Source organism: Microtus pennsylvanicus, chromosome 9, assembly GCF_037038515.1.
Source record: "Microtus pennsylvanicus isolate mMicPen1 chromosome 9, mMicPen1.hap1, whole genome shotgun sequence".
Lineage (NCBI taxonomy): Eukaryota > Metazoa > Chordata > Mammalia > Rodentia > Cricetidae > Microtus > Microtus pennsylvanicus.
The window spans coordinates 101,647,019-101,660,352 of record NC_134587.1 but is presented as its reverse complement, the minus strand read 5'-3'; the positions used below and the strand labels follow the sequence as shown (position 1 = coordinate 101,660,352).

The following is a 13,334-nucleotide window of genomic DNA, read 5'->3' as shown; positions in this document are numbered from 1 at the left end:
GCTTTTGATAAATCAAGTAGATGACGTGTTACTTAGCGGTGGATTACTTAATTCAGCTTGCAGTGTAGAGTGTCTTCTTGATAGCTATTGGGTGACTGAAGTCCTCACTACTCGCGATCAAGATGAACATAAAAACATTTTTATGCATGCTTCGTTTTTAGTTGGCATGCTTTCTCTCATTTAGTTATTAATTCATGCAACTGGTATTGGATTTTTATCAGGCATTGTGGAGTATAGGACTAAGAAAGCCTTCATCTGTGCCATTAGGAAGCCCCCAAAGAACAGGGGAGAGAGTTGATTCTGGCAGAGTGGACATGCATGAGGTCTCCAAGTGTATCTAAGGCAAGAACCCAAGCCAGCTGTGGGCCCCTAGCAGATAATGCATCTTGGAGAGGTTCCAGTGAAATCCTGAAGGATGTGTGGAGATTGGCCTGGGGAATAGGGGTGTAGAGCCCAGGAATAGGGGTGTAGAGCCCAGTAGGGCAGAGTTCAGCACAGGTACCAAGGAAAGAAGTTGTTTGGTCTGTGTGGGAAACTACGAACAGTTCCCTACTGGCGTATTTTATGGCAGAAAGTGAGTGAGAGCGTATATGGGGTTAAGGTGGTGAATTGGAGGCTGGCTATAGAAGGGTTTGCACACTTGGTCAAGGAGCAATGCACCAATTTTCAACATAGTAGTCCTATGTGTCAGGTTAGCGCCCAGGCAAGGTTAATCATTGGACAGTCAAGTTTGGTCCCCAGTATCTATGGTGGGGGACACATTACTGTCTGTAACTCCAGCTCTAGGGAATCCCAAATCCTCTTGAGACTCCTAGGACACCCGTACTTCTGTGCACACACCTACACACAGACCCGTGTACATATAATTGGACAAAAAGGGGGTAGGTACTACAGAGCTCTCCCAGAGATGATCGGGCTCCCGTGATAGAATGATGAGAGAGGGGATAAAGAGGTGGGAGGAGGAATTGTAGGTCTAATGAAGGTCAGTTCATTTGTAGGCTTTGGTGAAAGATGGATTGGTGGATAATGAAAAGAGAACAGTGCGAGGTGGCTTAGGTGTTTAGCATGGGCATCTGTGTGGAGATCTTAATAGAGTTCCTGAGTTAATCTTATAAACTTGGTCCATCGAGAGTATGCAAAGCTATAAGTGATCTAGGAAGAGCTGTAGAGTACCATTAGATAGCTCCCCTGTCCCTGAAGATTTATTTCCCGTGTAAGTGCTTGCCTGCATCTCTGCATGTGCATCCCATGCATGCTTGGTGCTCATGGAGGCCAGGAGAAGCTGTTGGATTCTTTGGAACTAGAGTTCCAAGACCGTGAGCTCCCCGTGTGGGAGCTAGGAACCGAACCTAGGTCTCTGTAAGAGCAGGAGGTACACCTGACGCGCATCAGTGTGGACCCATCTGTGCTGTGCTGTGTCAGTGTGGTCCCATGTGTGCTGTGTGACTGGAGTTGGTTCTCTCATTCCTCCATGTGGGTGTCCCCCCACCCCCCTGCAGGTATCCAACTCAGGTCACCAGTGAGCCGCTTATCCACTGAGCCATCTTGGTAATGGCTTATAAAATTCGTTACCAAACATAAATCTCAGAAAGTCATACTGTTTAAACATACGCTCTATAAATGTGGTTAAAGGATGGTAACTAAGATACCATGTAACACCTAGGATGCTTTTGCTTTTCTTCCCTATAGTTTGATTGTTGGAATTTTTAATCTGCTAATGCATTTGGTGGCAAGCTTTTTGTTTTTGCTACTTCTTTTGTAAGTTAAGATGAATAAAATAAAGATTAAGACGTTTTAAAAGCAATATATAATTGAGGTTGATGTTAGAAGCAGATGAATTTTCTGGGGAGACAGTCTTTAAAACTGACATGTAAGGAAGAGATGTGATTTAGCAAAGGGCCTCTACAAAAACATAATAATAAAAACCACCTGGCATAGAACTTTTTTTTTTCAGTCATATACATAAATTAAGAGATTTGATTGTGTCTAAGGCTTTTATCTAAACTAGCTCATGCTGAAATCTGGGAACTAGGTGTGTGACTTTACACTTACATTGCCCAGGGCACTGTGGATGAAGCAAGGTGTTTACTGCTGAAGGCATTTATCCAAAATCGTATTTGGAGGAGCAGTGGAGAGATTGCTTAGTTGGTAAAATGCTTGCTCCTAACCTATGTCAAAAAGCAAAAGTAGATGGTAAGAACCAGAGGTAGGGAAGACCAGAGCAAAAAAGTGAGCCCTCACCCCTGAGAAGTCTAGGCAGTCCATGCATTCTAAAGGGCACAAGATGACGTCAGTCAACATTCTAATACTTCAGGAAGTGAGCCCTCACCCCTAACTGAGAAGCTGTGGACAGTCGTTGAATTCCGAAGGAGGGAGAGTCAGTTATCTTTATGGGTGTGCCCTTGTGTACACTTAGAAGTTATGGACAGCATAAATTGGAGTCCATGTGTTAATTAAGTTTAAAAAGAAAAGAAAAGAAAAAAAGAAGACAAGAAGTTGGGAATAGGGAGGTAAGCGTGGATCTGGGAAGAGTTAAGGGGAAGAGTTGTAGGTAAATATGATCAGAATGCCTTGCGGGCTGGAGAGGTGACTTAGTGGTTAAGAGCACTGGATGCTCTTCTAGAGGACCGGATTCAGCTCCCAGCACTCACATGGCAGCTCACAACCAACTGGCTGTGACTCTGGTTCTGGAGCTCCAACACTCTTCTGACCTCTGATAGCATCAGACATGGTCTTGGCGCAAAAACATATATACAGGCAAAACACCTATACACATAAAATAAATACATAAATTAAATGGAAAAAGTACCATTGTATGAAATTCTCCAATAATTAATAAAAACATCCTTTTAAAAGCCAGATTTGGCGGTTCATGTTTACAGTCTCAGTCCTGGAAAGGTGGAGGCAGGTAGCCAGTCAGCTTAGGATAACGGGTGAGCTGCAGGTCAACAACAGACCCTATTTCAAAGGTGATGGCATTCCTAAGATACCTAGGAATTCCAGGAGGAATTGGAGGTTGTCGCCTGGTCTACACACACACACACACACACACACACACACACACACACACACACACACACAGAACTATAATTAGGAATCAGTATCTTAGCTTTTGACACTCTGTGTGCCTTCAGATTATATAAATCCTAGCAATCCATGAGACAGGGAGGGGGGGCATAGAGGAAGGCGTTCTATACGCAGTTGAATTGATTTTCTGTATTCCTCCTTTTCTTTTAAAGGCGGGGGCACAGAAGCAGTCCTGTTCCCATCCTTCTCTTGAAATGTCCTCTTCTGTAGCACAGATAGATATTTTCCCTTGGGGAGTGACAGGGCACTCTTTGAGGTAGTTCCGCTCTGAGAAGAGCAGCTTCTGTTGGAGCTCTTGTCAGGCTGTCTCCAGGGGAGCATGCAGTGAGATGTCTGTTGCTGTGATTACTCTCCCCCTCCCCCCCATACCCACCCAGGGCTTCTGTTTGCAAAGGATTCTTGTAAAATCGCCTTCCTGATAGTTTATGGTGCCAGCAGCACACCGCGTCTCAAGCAGAACCAAGCTTTCAAGAGCTCTTGAGTCCACGGTTACTTTTATTAATGTGAGACACAGGGTTCAAGTGTAGGTGATGGGTGTGGCACGGCTTTCCAGGCTTTCACCCCTAAACCCTAGTGAATCTAGAACAAAATTCTTCTGCTGAGGGTCACTCCTTCTCGGGCTTGCCTTTTAGAACTGGAGATAAAGACCACTTGCCAGACAAGCACTCCATAGCTGAGCTACGCCTTTAGCCCTTTTCTACCTTTTATTTTGAGACAGGGTCTTACTAACTTGCCCAGACTGGCCTTGAACTCACTGTCATTCAGGCAGGCCTTGGCCTTGTGATCTGGCTCCAGTCCCCTGAGTGGCTAGTCACATGCCTGTACCACAAGGCCTGGCTAGCTAACTGAGGATTTCCTTCCTCACCATTTAACTGTTTGTATCTCTTTGTATCCCAGGCTGTTACGTGGTGCTCCGTTGCTCACACAAAGTAGCTTGTGCTGTGTTGAAAGGACTTGAGGATGGCCAGTAGGAGCTGAACTTAGGTGACTTCTGTAATAACCCTCTGACTAACCTCAGCAGTTTGTGTAGTTGGCTTTGCACTGTGCGCCTACATGAGGGTTGTGGCTTCTTACAGACAACCTGAGTCTCCATGTCTGGCCCAGGCGCTGGGCAGGTGTCCGTGTGCTCTGGGAAAGAATGATGCTAAGTGAGTCCTTTTCACCATGTGGTCTTTGCCATCAGCCAAGGATGGCAGCATCGTTACTGTTACAGACGGGATTACAGATCTATAAGGAAGGAGCTGGAGAGAGGACTCTGCAGTTAAGGTTGTGCAGTTCTTCTGAAGGACCTGAGGTCAGGTCACACCACCCTCATTGGCTGGCTCAGAACTGCCAGTAAGTTCAGCTCCAGGGGATCTGATGCTCAGACACATACACACACACACATGCACACACACGTGTGCACACACACATACACACACACACACACACACAAGTTAATCAAACAAATAAAATCAAAGTCATAGAAAAATAAAAATAAAACCCCAGCCTTTAGTCCTATCATTTGAGAGGTGGCTCTCTGAGTTTCAGACCAGTCTGGTCTCGGTAATGAGTTTCAGAACAGCCAGGGCTACACAAAGAAACCCTGTTGCAAACCAAACCAAACCAAACCATACCAGACCAAACCAAACCAAACTAAAACAACAACAAAAACCTCAGGAGAAAGGAATCCATGAAGGACCCTGCGTGGGCAGTACTGAATGTGGTACATGGAGCTGGGTGCAGGGTACCCTCAGTCTTGCAATGTTATCTTCAGGCTCGGATGCCAAGCTGAAGTAATTTATGGTTTGCTCAGGACACCTTTGTGGGGGGTGGCTGAGGCCTGCAGCAGCGGCAGATCCTGTTGCCTGCCTACTCGCGTGAGTGGCAGGAATATGGATCAGCCTGTCTTGCTGTTGGTATTTTCACAGCAGCCTCCTGTTGTAACTTCACTTCGTTCCTTGGTGTTTTAGGTGAGATGAGCGAAAGCCGAGCTAAGAGAGTTCGAATAAAGGAGGTCGACGGCTGGACCCTGAGGATGCTAATTGATTATGTTTACACCGCAGAAATTCAGGTCACAGAAGAAAATGTACAGGTAACAGCAGACGCTCTACACCGCTTAGCTCTTTGTGTGCAGTTTTTCTAATCCAAAGCCACATTCCCACACAGCGTACAGTTCGTGCCAAAAGTAATAAAATTCATTGTTGGAATTTTATTTCAGAGGGACACTGGGGATGATTGCATCTTTTTTAATGGTGTTTCTGATTCCGGTACCTTTTCTGTCTTTGCAGATCTGAGACACATCCTTTCTCTCTCTGAGTAATGCTCTTTCCTTTGTGACAACACTGTCACATTCTTTATAGCTCCTGCTTCATGCTGCCCACAGTTTTTCTTTATTCCTTTGAAGGGTAAAGTCTACAAAGGATGTTTTTGACTAGCAACATTCATTAGTTCTTTATTGTTTGAGCATTCTCTTTAAATAATTCTAGAAGTTAGCCAGAAATTGATGCAGCATCTTATTTTCCAAAGAGAACAAATGTTTTATGTACGGTAAATAAATGTTTAAATGCTTTAAGTGGCAAGGAAGAATGCTGCAGAAAAAGGGAACATTTCTTCTTAAATGGTCCTGTGCTGATTTGAATATGAATGGCCCCCACAGGCTCACACTGTGAATGCTTGGTCTCCAGGGAGTGGAACTATTTGAAAGGATTAGAAGGCTTAGGAGGTGTCACCTTGTTGGAGGAAGTGTGTCACTGGAGGTGGATTTTGAGGGACCTAGCAGCTCTCCCTTGGCCTATGGATCAGGATGTAGGTCTCAGCTACGGTTCCAGCTCCATGTCTGCCTTCATGTCCTCCCCATCAGACTGATAATGAACTAAACCTCTGAACCTGTAACAAGCCCCAATTCAATGGTTTCTTTTGTAAGTTGCTGTGGTCATGGTGCCTCTTCACAGTAGTAGAACAATGACGAGGACAGGCTCTTTCCTGTGACTGTTCCCCACATATCCATCTCCTCTTCCTGAGAAGGTTGGCTGCTGTTCTCTGTCTGAGACAGCGTCTTTCAGCCATGTATTGGTTCAAGTACATGAGCGCATGAGAGGCATGCCCAGAATTTAAATTTTGAGTGTGTTTATTCTGTATTTGGCAACTTTTTTTTTCCTCAGCAGAATGGCTAGTTCTTTTGTGTGTGCACCCTGTGGTAATGGCTGTGCACGATGCTCCCTTTTGGTGGATTGCTGACGTGAGTGGCCATCGTAATATTTGCGGGCAAGAATTCCACAGGCTGGACTTCTGAAAGTGGAAGGGGTTGAGCAAAGAATACATGTATCTTTTAATTCCTGGTGGCTACACCCTACCAACATTTAAATGTTAGTATTTATTTTGTCCATTCGGTTGGGATACTGTGTTTTAAGGACAACAAAGAGATCTTAGAACCATGTGTGTGTTCAAGTGCCTGTGATCCCTGGAGCTGGACTTACAGGTGCTTGTCAACTACTCGACATGAATATTGAATATCGAGAACCAGACTTTGGTTTTCTGAAAGAATAGCAAGCGCTCACTCTTCCTGCCGAGCCATCTCTCCAGCACCTAGAACCAAACTAAGAAACAGTTTGTAAATTCTGTTCATACAAGTAAGATATGGTTTTCATAGTTTATGCCCCTGACTGACCAAAATGTTCTACCTTGTGTTTGAATGGAACTGAAGAGCTGCTATCATGGCACGCCACATGCTGTCTGCTTACTGTAAATGTTAGCAGGCAGAAGCTGAGCCTCCTGGCAGGCCTTTGAACTACTCTCATTATAGACTTGACTCAGACATCTCACTTAGGGGGAAAATGTTTGAAAACCCACGGTCTGTTTTGGAGTTGTGACTAAGGGTGATTGGTGATTGGATCCTATATCTAATGATCCAAGTTTTTTTTTTTAATTTGTGAGGGGGAATGCATGCTATGGTATACATGTAGAGGTCAGAGGACAGCCTTGAGTGTCATTTCTTGCCTTCCGCCTTGTTAGAAGCAGGTGTCTTTGTTGTTCAACGCTATGCCAGGTTAGCTGGCCAGCAAGCTTCCAGGGGTTCTCCTGTCTCTGTCTCCAGTCTCGCTGTAGGAACTGAGACTTTAAAGATACATCCTACTGTACCTGGCTTTATTTGGGCTCTGGGGATTTGAACTCAAGTCTTTATGCTTTCATAGCAACCACTTTACCCACTATCCCATCGTCAAAACCTTAAATGAACATTTGTTTCATTGTGGACAAGTATTGGTTGCAATATGTCATCTCCATCTGAACTTTTCTGTAGTCTTGAACTATTTTTGGGAGTACCATGGTTTTATTTTGTTGTTGTTGTTGTTTTGTGTTTTGTTTTGTTTTTGAGACAGGGTTTCTCAGTAGCTATGGAACCAGTCCTGGAACTCATTCTGTAGACCAGGGTGGTCTCGAACTCACCTGTCTCTGCCTCCCGAGTGCTGGTATTAAAGGTTGCACCACTGCCTGGCTTTTGTTCTGCTTTTTATTCATGGATGTGCATGGGTGTCGTATGCCCTCTACCTACCTAGCGAATGACTGCAGGTTTCTTTGGCACATACTGGCCACGTGGAGGGAAATTGCCACAGATGTGCAGGTCTGAGAGTTTAAACTGTAAGTTCTCTCCTTCATGGAGTTTGTAGCAGTTTTTACGGTGGGAACATTCCCTGTTTGGAGTGAGGCATCTCTCTCAGGTTTCTTTTAGTAACTGTCACACTCCAGACTTAATATTTTAGTTACAGCCTTGGAGCAAAACTCCTTGTCATGATGATTTGTATGCACTGCTTAGCCCTTGCAGAAGTACATTCTAATAGTTGCACTGGGTAGCCTTGTTCCATTTCGTAGCTTTCCTTTAGAGGGGGAGGAGTGCTTCTTTAGTTTAGGGATACCCTGGCTTAATAGACTCCTCATTTTGTCGTCTAGTGAAAAGCCCATGTTTTGAAAAGACATTTGGAACTTTCTGTAACGAGTGTTTTTCAGTGAATGCTAGAGTAAGTTCGTAGTCTATCTAGGCGAAGAGTAACCTTCTGCGGTTTTACTCCTGTCTGCAACAGCTGATGCCCCAAGTATTGATATGGAAACTGTTGTTGTAACTTTTCAGAAGCAATAACTAACCCAGCATGTGCTAAGGATTCTTGCAAGTCAGCAAAAGCCTCAAGAACTATTTCTGGGTCCTGTCCAGCTAATAGGACGTCATCCAAATAATGACTTATATACAGTTGAGAATATTTATACCTAATAGGGGCAATAACCCGTGCCACAAACATTTGGCAAATTACAGAACTATTGGCCATACCCTGGGGCAATGTTACCCATTGGTAGCGCTTGTATGGTTCTTTGAAATTTATAGAAGGTACACTGAAAGCAAATTTATCAGAGTCTTTTGGATGCAAGGGAATGGTGAAAAAACAATCCTTCAGGTCAATAACTAAAAGATAATATCCTGCAGGAATACCTACAGGCTGAGGCAACCCAGGTTGAGTTGCCCCCATAATTTCCATGCAATCATTTACTGCTCTAAGATCTTGCAATAACCTCCATTTACCAGACTTTTTCTTAATAACAAAGATAGGGGTATTCCAGGGAGAAGTGGATGGCACTATGTGTCCTGCTTCTAGCTGTTCCAGGAACTCACTCAGTAGACCAAGCTGGCCTTGAACTCAAGAGTTTCCCAAGAGCTGGGATTAAAGGCTCGTACTGGCACACCTGGCTTATTTTTTGGGCTGATTAACCATCCCTTTACCTGTAGGGCAGTTCCTTTTAATGTATCCTGATCTTCCCCATTGAAAACAATTCCTAGGCCAAGCTCCACCTTGGCCTTCCTTGAGGGCAGAAACAATGACCTGGCCCATCACGTGGGTGCCATCAATGTCTCTGCATAATCTGATAAAGTCATTCAAATCTCCATCTCTATGGGGGCATAAGACTTGCTGACAGAACTTGTTTGCATTTTCGAAGGCCAAATGTTTAACGACTGGCATAGCTGAATCCACATCCCCCAAAATGCGGCTTCCCACCTGTAGAAGGCGGTCAATGAACTCAGAATAAGGTTCTGAAGATCCTTGAAGGATCTTTGAAAGCTGTTCTCGTGATCCTTTGTTAGGTAAAGTTTTCCAAGCTTTAACGGCTGCTGCAGCTATCTGAGCATAAATTGCAGGATCATAAGCAATCTGTGCTTTTAAGCTAGCATATTGTCCTTCACCAGTTAACATGTCAAGGTTATTCTGGGGGAAACCTGCTTCAGCATTTTTGCCTGCAGTCTTTTTGCAATTTTCCTGCATTTCACCTCTCCATAACAAATAATCTCCCCCTGAAAGACAAGCCCTGCAAAGCTGCATCCAGTCATTTGGTATGAGGTTGAGGTCTGCAAAGGATTCCAATAAAGCTACCGTGAAAGGAGCATGAGCTCCATAGTCTACAACTGCTTCTTTTAACTGCTTAATATCCTTAAAGGCCAGAGGGTTATGTTGCCTGGCCCTCTGTCCCTGCTGATCAATCTTTTCCACAACAGGATAAATCTGCTTCTCTCCACTTAGATAATTTAACCTGTCCCGGATCTCTCGGATTTCTGCCTCTAAGTCCATAGGGGCAGAAGCAGTAGTGCAAGGATTATGCGGAGGCGGTCTCATGGAGACATCTCCGTTTGCTTCCTTCCTTTCCTCTTTTTCTAACTTCTTTTTTATCAGTGCGATCTCCTTTTCTAAAATTTCTTCTTCTTCTTCTATATCCTTTCTAATACTTCCTGTTCCTGTAACTTCCTGTTCCTCAAAACTCTTAATAGAACTCACAGATTCTACTTCCTGAATCTCCTCAAGGGTTTTGTTTAAACTCTCTAATTGCTCTCTCACTTTAACATCATCACTGAGAAGAGCATCTCTGACCAAGCGCCACAGTGAAAATATCGCCATGGGGAATTCTTGTGGCCCTCGCTCTTTCAGTGCATTTTGAAGATCAGCCTTTACCTGCTCCCAATCAGTAATATTAAAACCCCCTGCATGTAGGAACCAGGGACTAAACTCTAAAACTGTCTTAATGATCTCTTGTGCTGTCTCAACTTTAATACCGGTGCCTTTATTTTCCAAAAGACCTAACAACTGGCCTGTTAACCGGCCCTTTAACACAGGAACAGAATAACTTGCACCCATAACCAATACACCCTCGCCGCACAATTTCTTACCTGCTGGCCAGCCTTCCCGAGGGCGACCTCTCAGGGATCCCTACTTCCCGATCTCGCAGATGGGTCTAGTTGCCGATGATCATCCCAGCGGGGCCTCCAATTGTAACACCCGATTTGGTGTTACACCCTCGGTACAGTTCGCGCGCCACTGTACCGAACGCGAGTCGGGCAAGGGCCTGGAGATTGAAAAGAAGACACAGAGAGACCAGGGTCATTCGGAAGGAGATCAGCCGAATGCCACTTTATTCAGCGTTGGGGGAGTTTTTATCTACCTGACTGCAGCACAAGGATCTCCGCCCAGGCAGGTGGGGAAATTACCATATTATCAATGGAGTGAATGCCCTGCAGCTAACCACCAGGCGGGGCAGGCATAGCACAGAAACACACAGGAAGCTAAGCTGGTAGATAATAAACTGTCCCCACAAATGCACCACAGGAATAAGGGAGACCAGGGCCCTACAGCTATAGATATGAATGAGTATCAAACTTCTCTTTATTCTTTCATTTTTTTTTTTTTTTTGGTTTTTCGAGACAGGGTTTCTCTGTGGTTTTTGGAGCCTGTCCTGGAACTAGCTCTTGTAGACCAGGCTGGTCTCGAACTCACAGAGATCCGCCTGCCTCTGCCTCCCGAGTGCTGGGATTAAAGGCGTGTGCCACCACCGCCCGGCTTCTTTTTGTTTTTCAAGGCAGGGTTTCTCTATGTAACAGTCCTGGCTGTCCTGGAACTTAGTCTGTAGACCAGGCTGGCTTCGAACTCACGCCTGCCTCTGCTTCCCAATGCTGGGATTAAAAGCATGCACCAGCACTGCCCGGCTTCTTTATTCTTTTTGATTATCTTTCTCAGATTGATCTTTGTTTAAAGTTTCTTGTCCGTTCTGGTCCATTGTAAGGAAAGGGGCGGTGCAGTGGGGGTGTCTGGTGACCTCAGGAAAGTTATGCTGAAGTCTTTAGTGTTACCTGGTGACACCAAGCTGCCCTGAGTACTTTGTTTTTTTCTAGTGTGCACAGTGGGGACAGAACGTTGTAGGATGCAGATGTTTGCTGTTGTTGCTTGATTTTCTCATTAGATCTAAAATCAAATCTTTTGCAAGATGAACTTCTCTTTCTAAGCCTCTGATCTGGTAGTGAGGCTAAGTGACATTGGGACGGTGTCTCTGGGGTTGTGTGTTTTGCTGAGACCCTCAGCGCTTCCGAGTACTTTGGGCCAGCTGTCTCCCAGTCTGCTGGTGACAGCACAAAACCTCTCTCCTGTTCCTTCTGTCTTCTCGTTTGCGTTCCCTTCCCCAGCGGTCTCCTTCGTGCACACATTTAAAACACTGTGATTCTATTTGAGGTGAGGGTTGTTAGCGTTGAGTCAGAATGAGGGAATGAGTGATTTGAGGATTTCACTCCAAAGAAGGAAGAAGTTCTTCTGTATTATATAAGCAGTAGGGCTATTTCAGGTTTCCTTGGTTTTGAGTTTTTCCCCCTTGGTAGTACTGTTGTTGTTGGTTTTTGTTAGGTATTTTTAACTTTGAGTTTGGCTGTTGTGTTTCATTTATTTCAAAGTTGGCGAGTCATTTGAATTAAAAGTATGTACAGTAATTTGGATCTTTAAGGGGAGGTAGAAGCAAAACCTGTATTTCACCATGACCTTGCTCTAGTTTGGCTTCTTTGTTCAAACAGCATATTGTCTTTCCTGCCTCCCTTCTAAGTGGCTGACTTTGGAGGCTGCTTCTTTAGCAGACTTTATGAATGTTATAAATCTAGGGACTAAAAAAACAAAGCCGCAGCCTGCTGTAAGAGGGCTTTTAAATGTCTGGCAGTCACCGACACCTCCGAGCTATTCCTAAGGGGAGGTGCAAAAGAATATGCACGAACTTTTGCATACTTTCAGAAGATCCACTTACCTTTTCCTCCTTTCTTGCCACTTGAAGAAGCCCTAGCAATCCAAGCATTGTGGTGCACGCCTGTGATACTGTATGTGACCCAGGGCTACTTCCCAATGCTGTGACCCTTTAATGCGCTTTGTGGTGACCCGCAACTATAAAATTACTTCCTTGCTACTTCATAACTAATTTTGCTACTGTTATGAATCATAATGTACATATCCGGTGTGCAGGATGTCTGACATGTGACCCCCGTGGGGGTTATGAGCCACATATTGAGAATCTCTGCATGAGGGAGGTTGAAGTGGGAAGGTCATGAGTTCAAGTATAGCCAGGAATGAGGGGGCCCTGAAGAGATGAGAATGAAAGCCTGGCTCAGATTGACTTCATCAGCATATTTAAACACAGTGCAATGTGGGCAAGAGTTTCCGAGTTTACTATAAACTTAAAGTATGACTACTCAGTGTAATGGTGAACTGCTGCGGTTCTCTGAGGGGCAGCCGGTCCCACTGCCCAGGCTTCTGTGGGTTCCAGGCAGGTGGGAGTCGTGGTGAGAGACAGAGACAGATAGGTGTGTCCTGCAAAGAAAGTGGGTATTTATTTAGTGGGTTACTGAGGGGAAAGGGGGAAAGGGGGGAAGGGGAGAAGGGGAGGAGCAGAGAAAGAGAGAAAAAGAGGAGGTGGGAAGAGGAGAGGAGAAGCTACCTCCCAGAGGAAAAGGAGAGAGAGGCTGGAAGCAGAAGGAAGATCCTTGGTGGGCGGGGCAGGGAGTGGGCGAGGCTTATCTCTTGAAAGGACAGGACAGACCTTTACACTTAGAAACTCCTTTACAAAATACGTGTGGCTATGAGTGTGAATTCTACAGCTAACAGGCTGATCTACTGTGGTTTCTGATGAAAATAGCATAAAGGTCGGGAGTACATAAAATACTTGTGATGTCTCTCTCCGCTAAGGATGGCTTTAACTGAGAGTTAAAGACAATAGTCTAGGGAGGGAGAGTCTGGGGTCAGCGTTTTTGGGAGATTTGGGTGAGGTCTGCCTCCACTGGTGACAAAAGGGTCACCAACTCCTAAACAATATCCAAACCAGCCTTCTGGGTAGGAAAGAAGATATTTTATCTCTGCCATTGAGGAGAGGCTCCTATGTGTTTAACATTGCTGGTTTCCCTAGTGATTTGTATGTGCAAGGGCATTTGTGAC

At 44.9% G+C, this 13,334-nt stretch overlaps 1 protein-coding gene across 2 annotated transcripts in view; it reads left to right on the top strand.

Annotated features, from left to right (window-relative positions):
- Klhl2 (kelch like family member 2) overlaps positions 1-13,334 on the top strand; it is a 116,607-nt gene that overhangs the window by 32,590 nt on the left and 70,683 nt on the right. For both annotated transcript variants that reach the window (XM_075986879.1, XM_075986880.1), the window contains exon 4: positions 5,040-5,161. In XM_075986879.1, the coding sequence (XP_075842994.1) occupies positions 5,040-5,161 (122 nt within the window). The remainder of the gene's footprint in view (positions 1-5,039; positions 5,162-13,334) is intronic.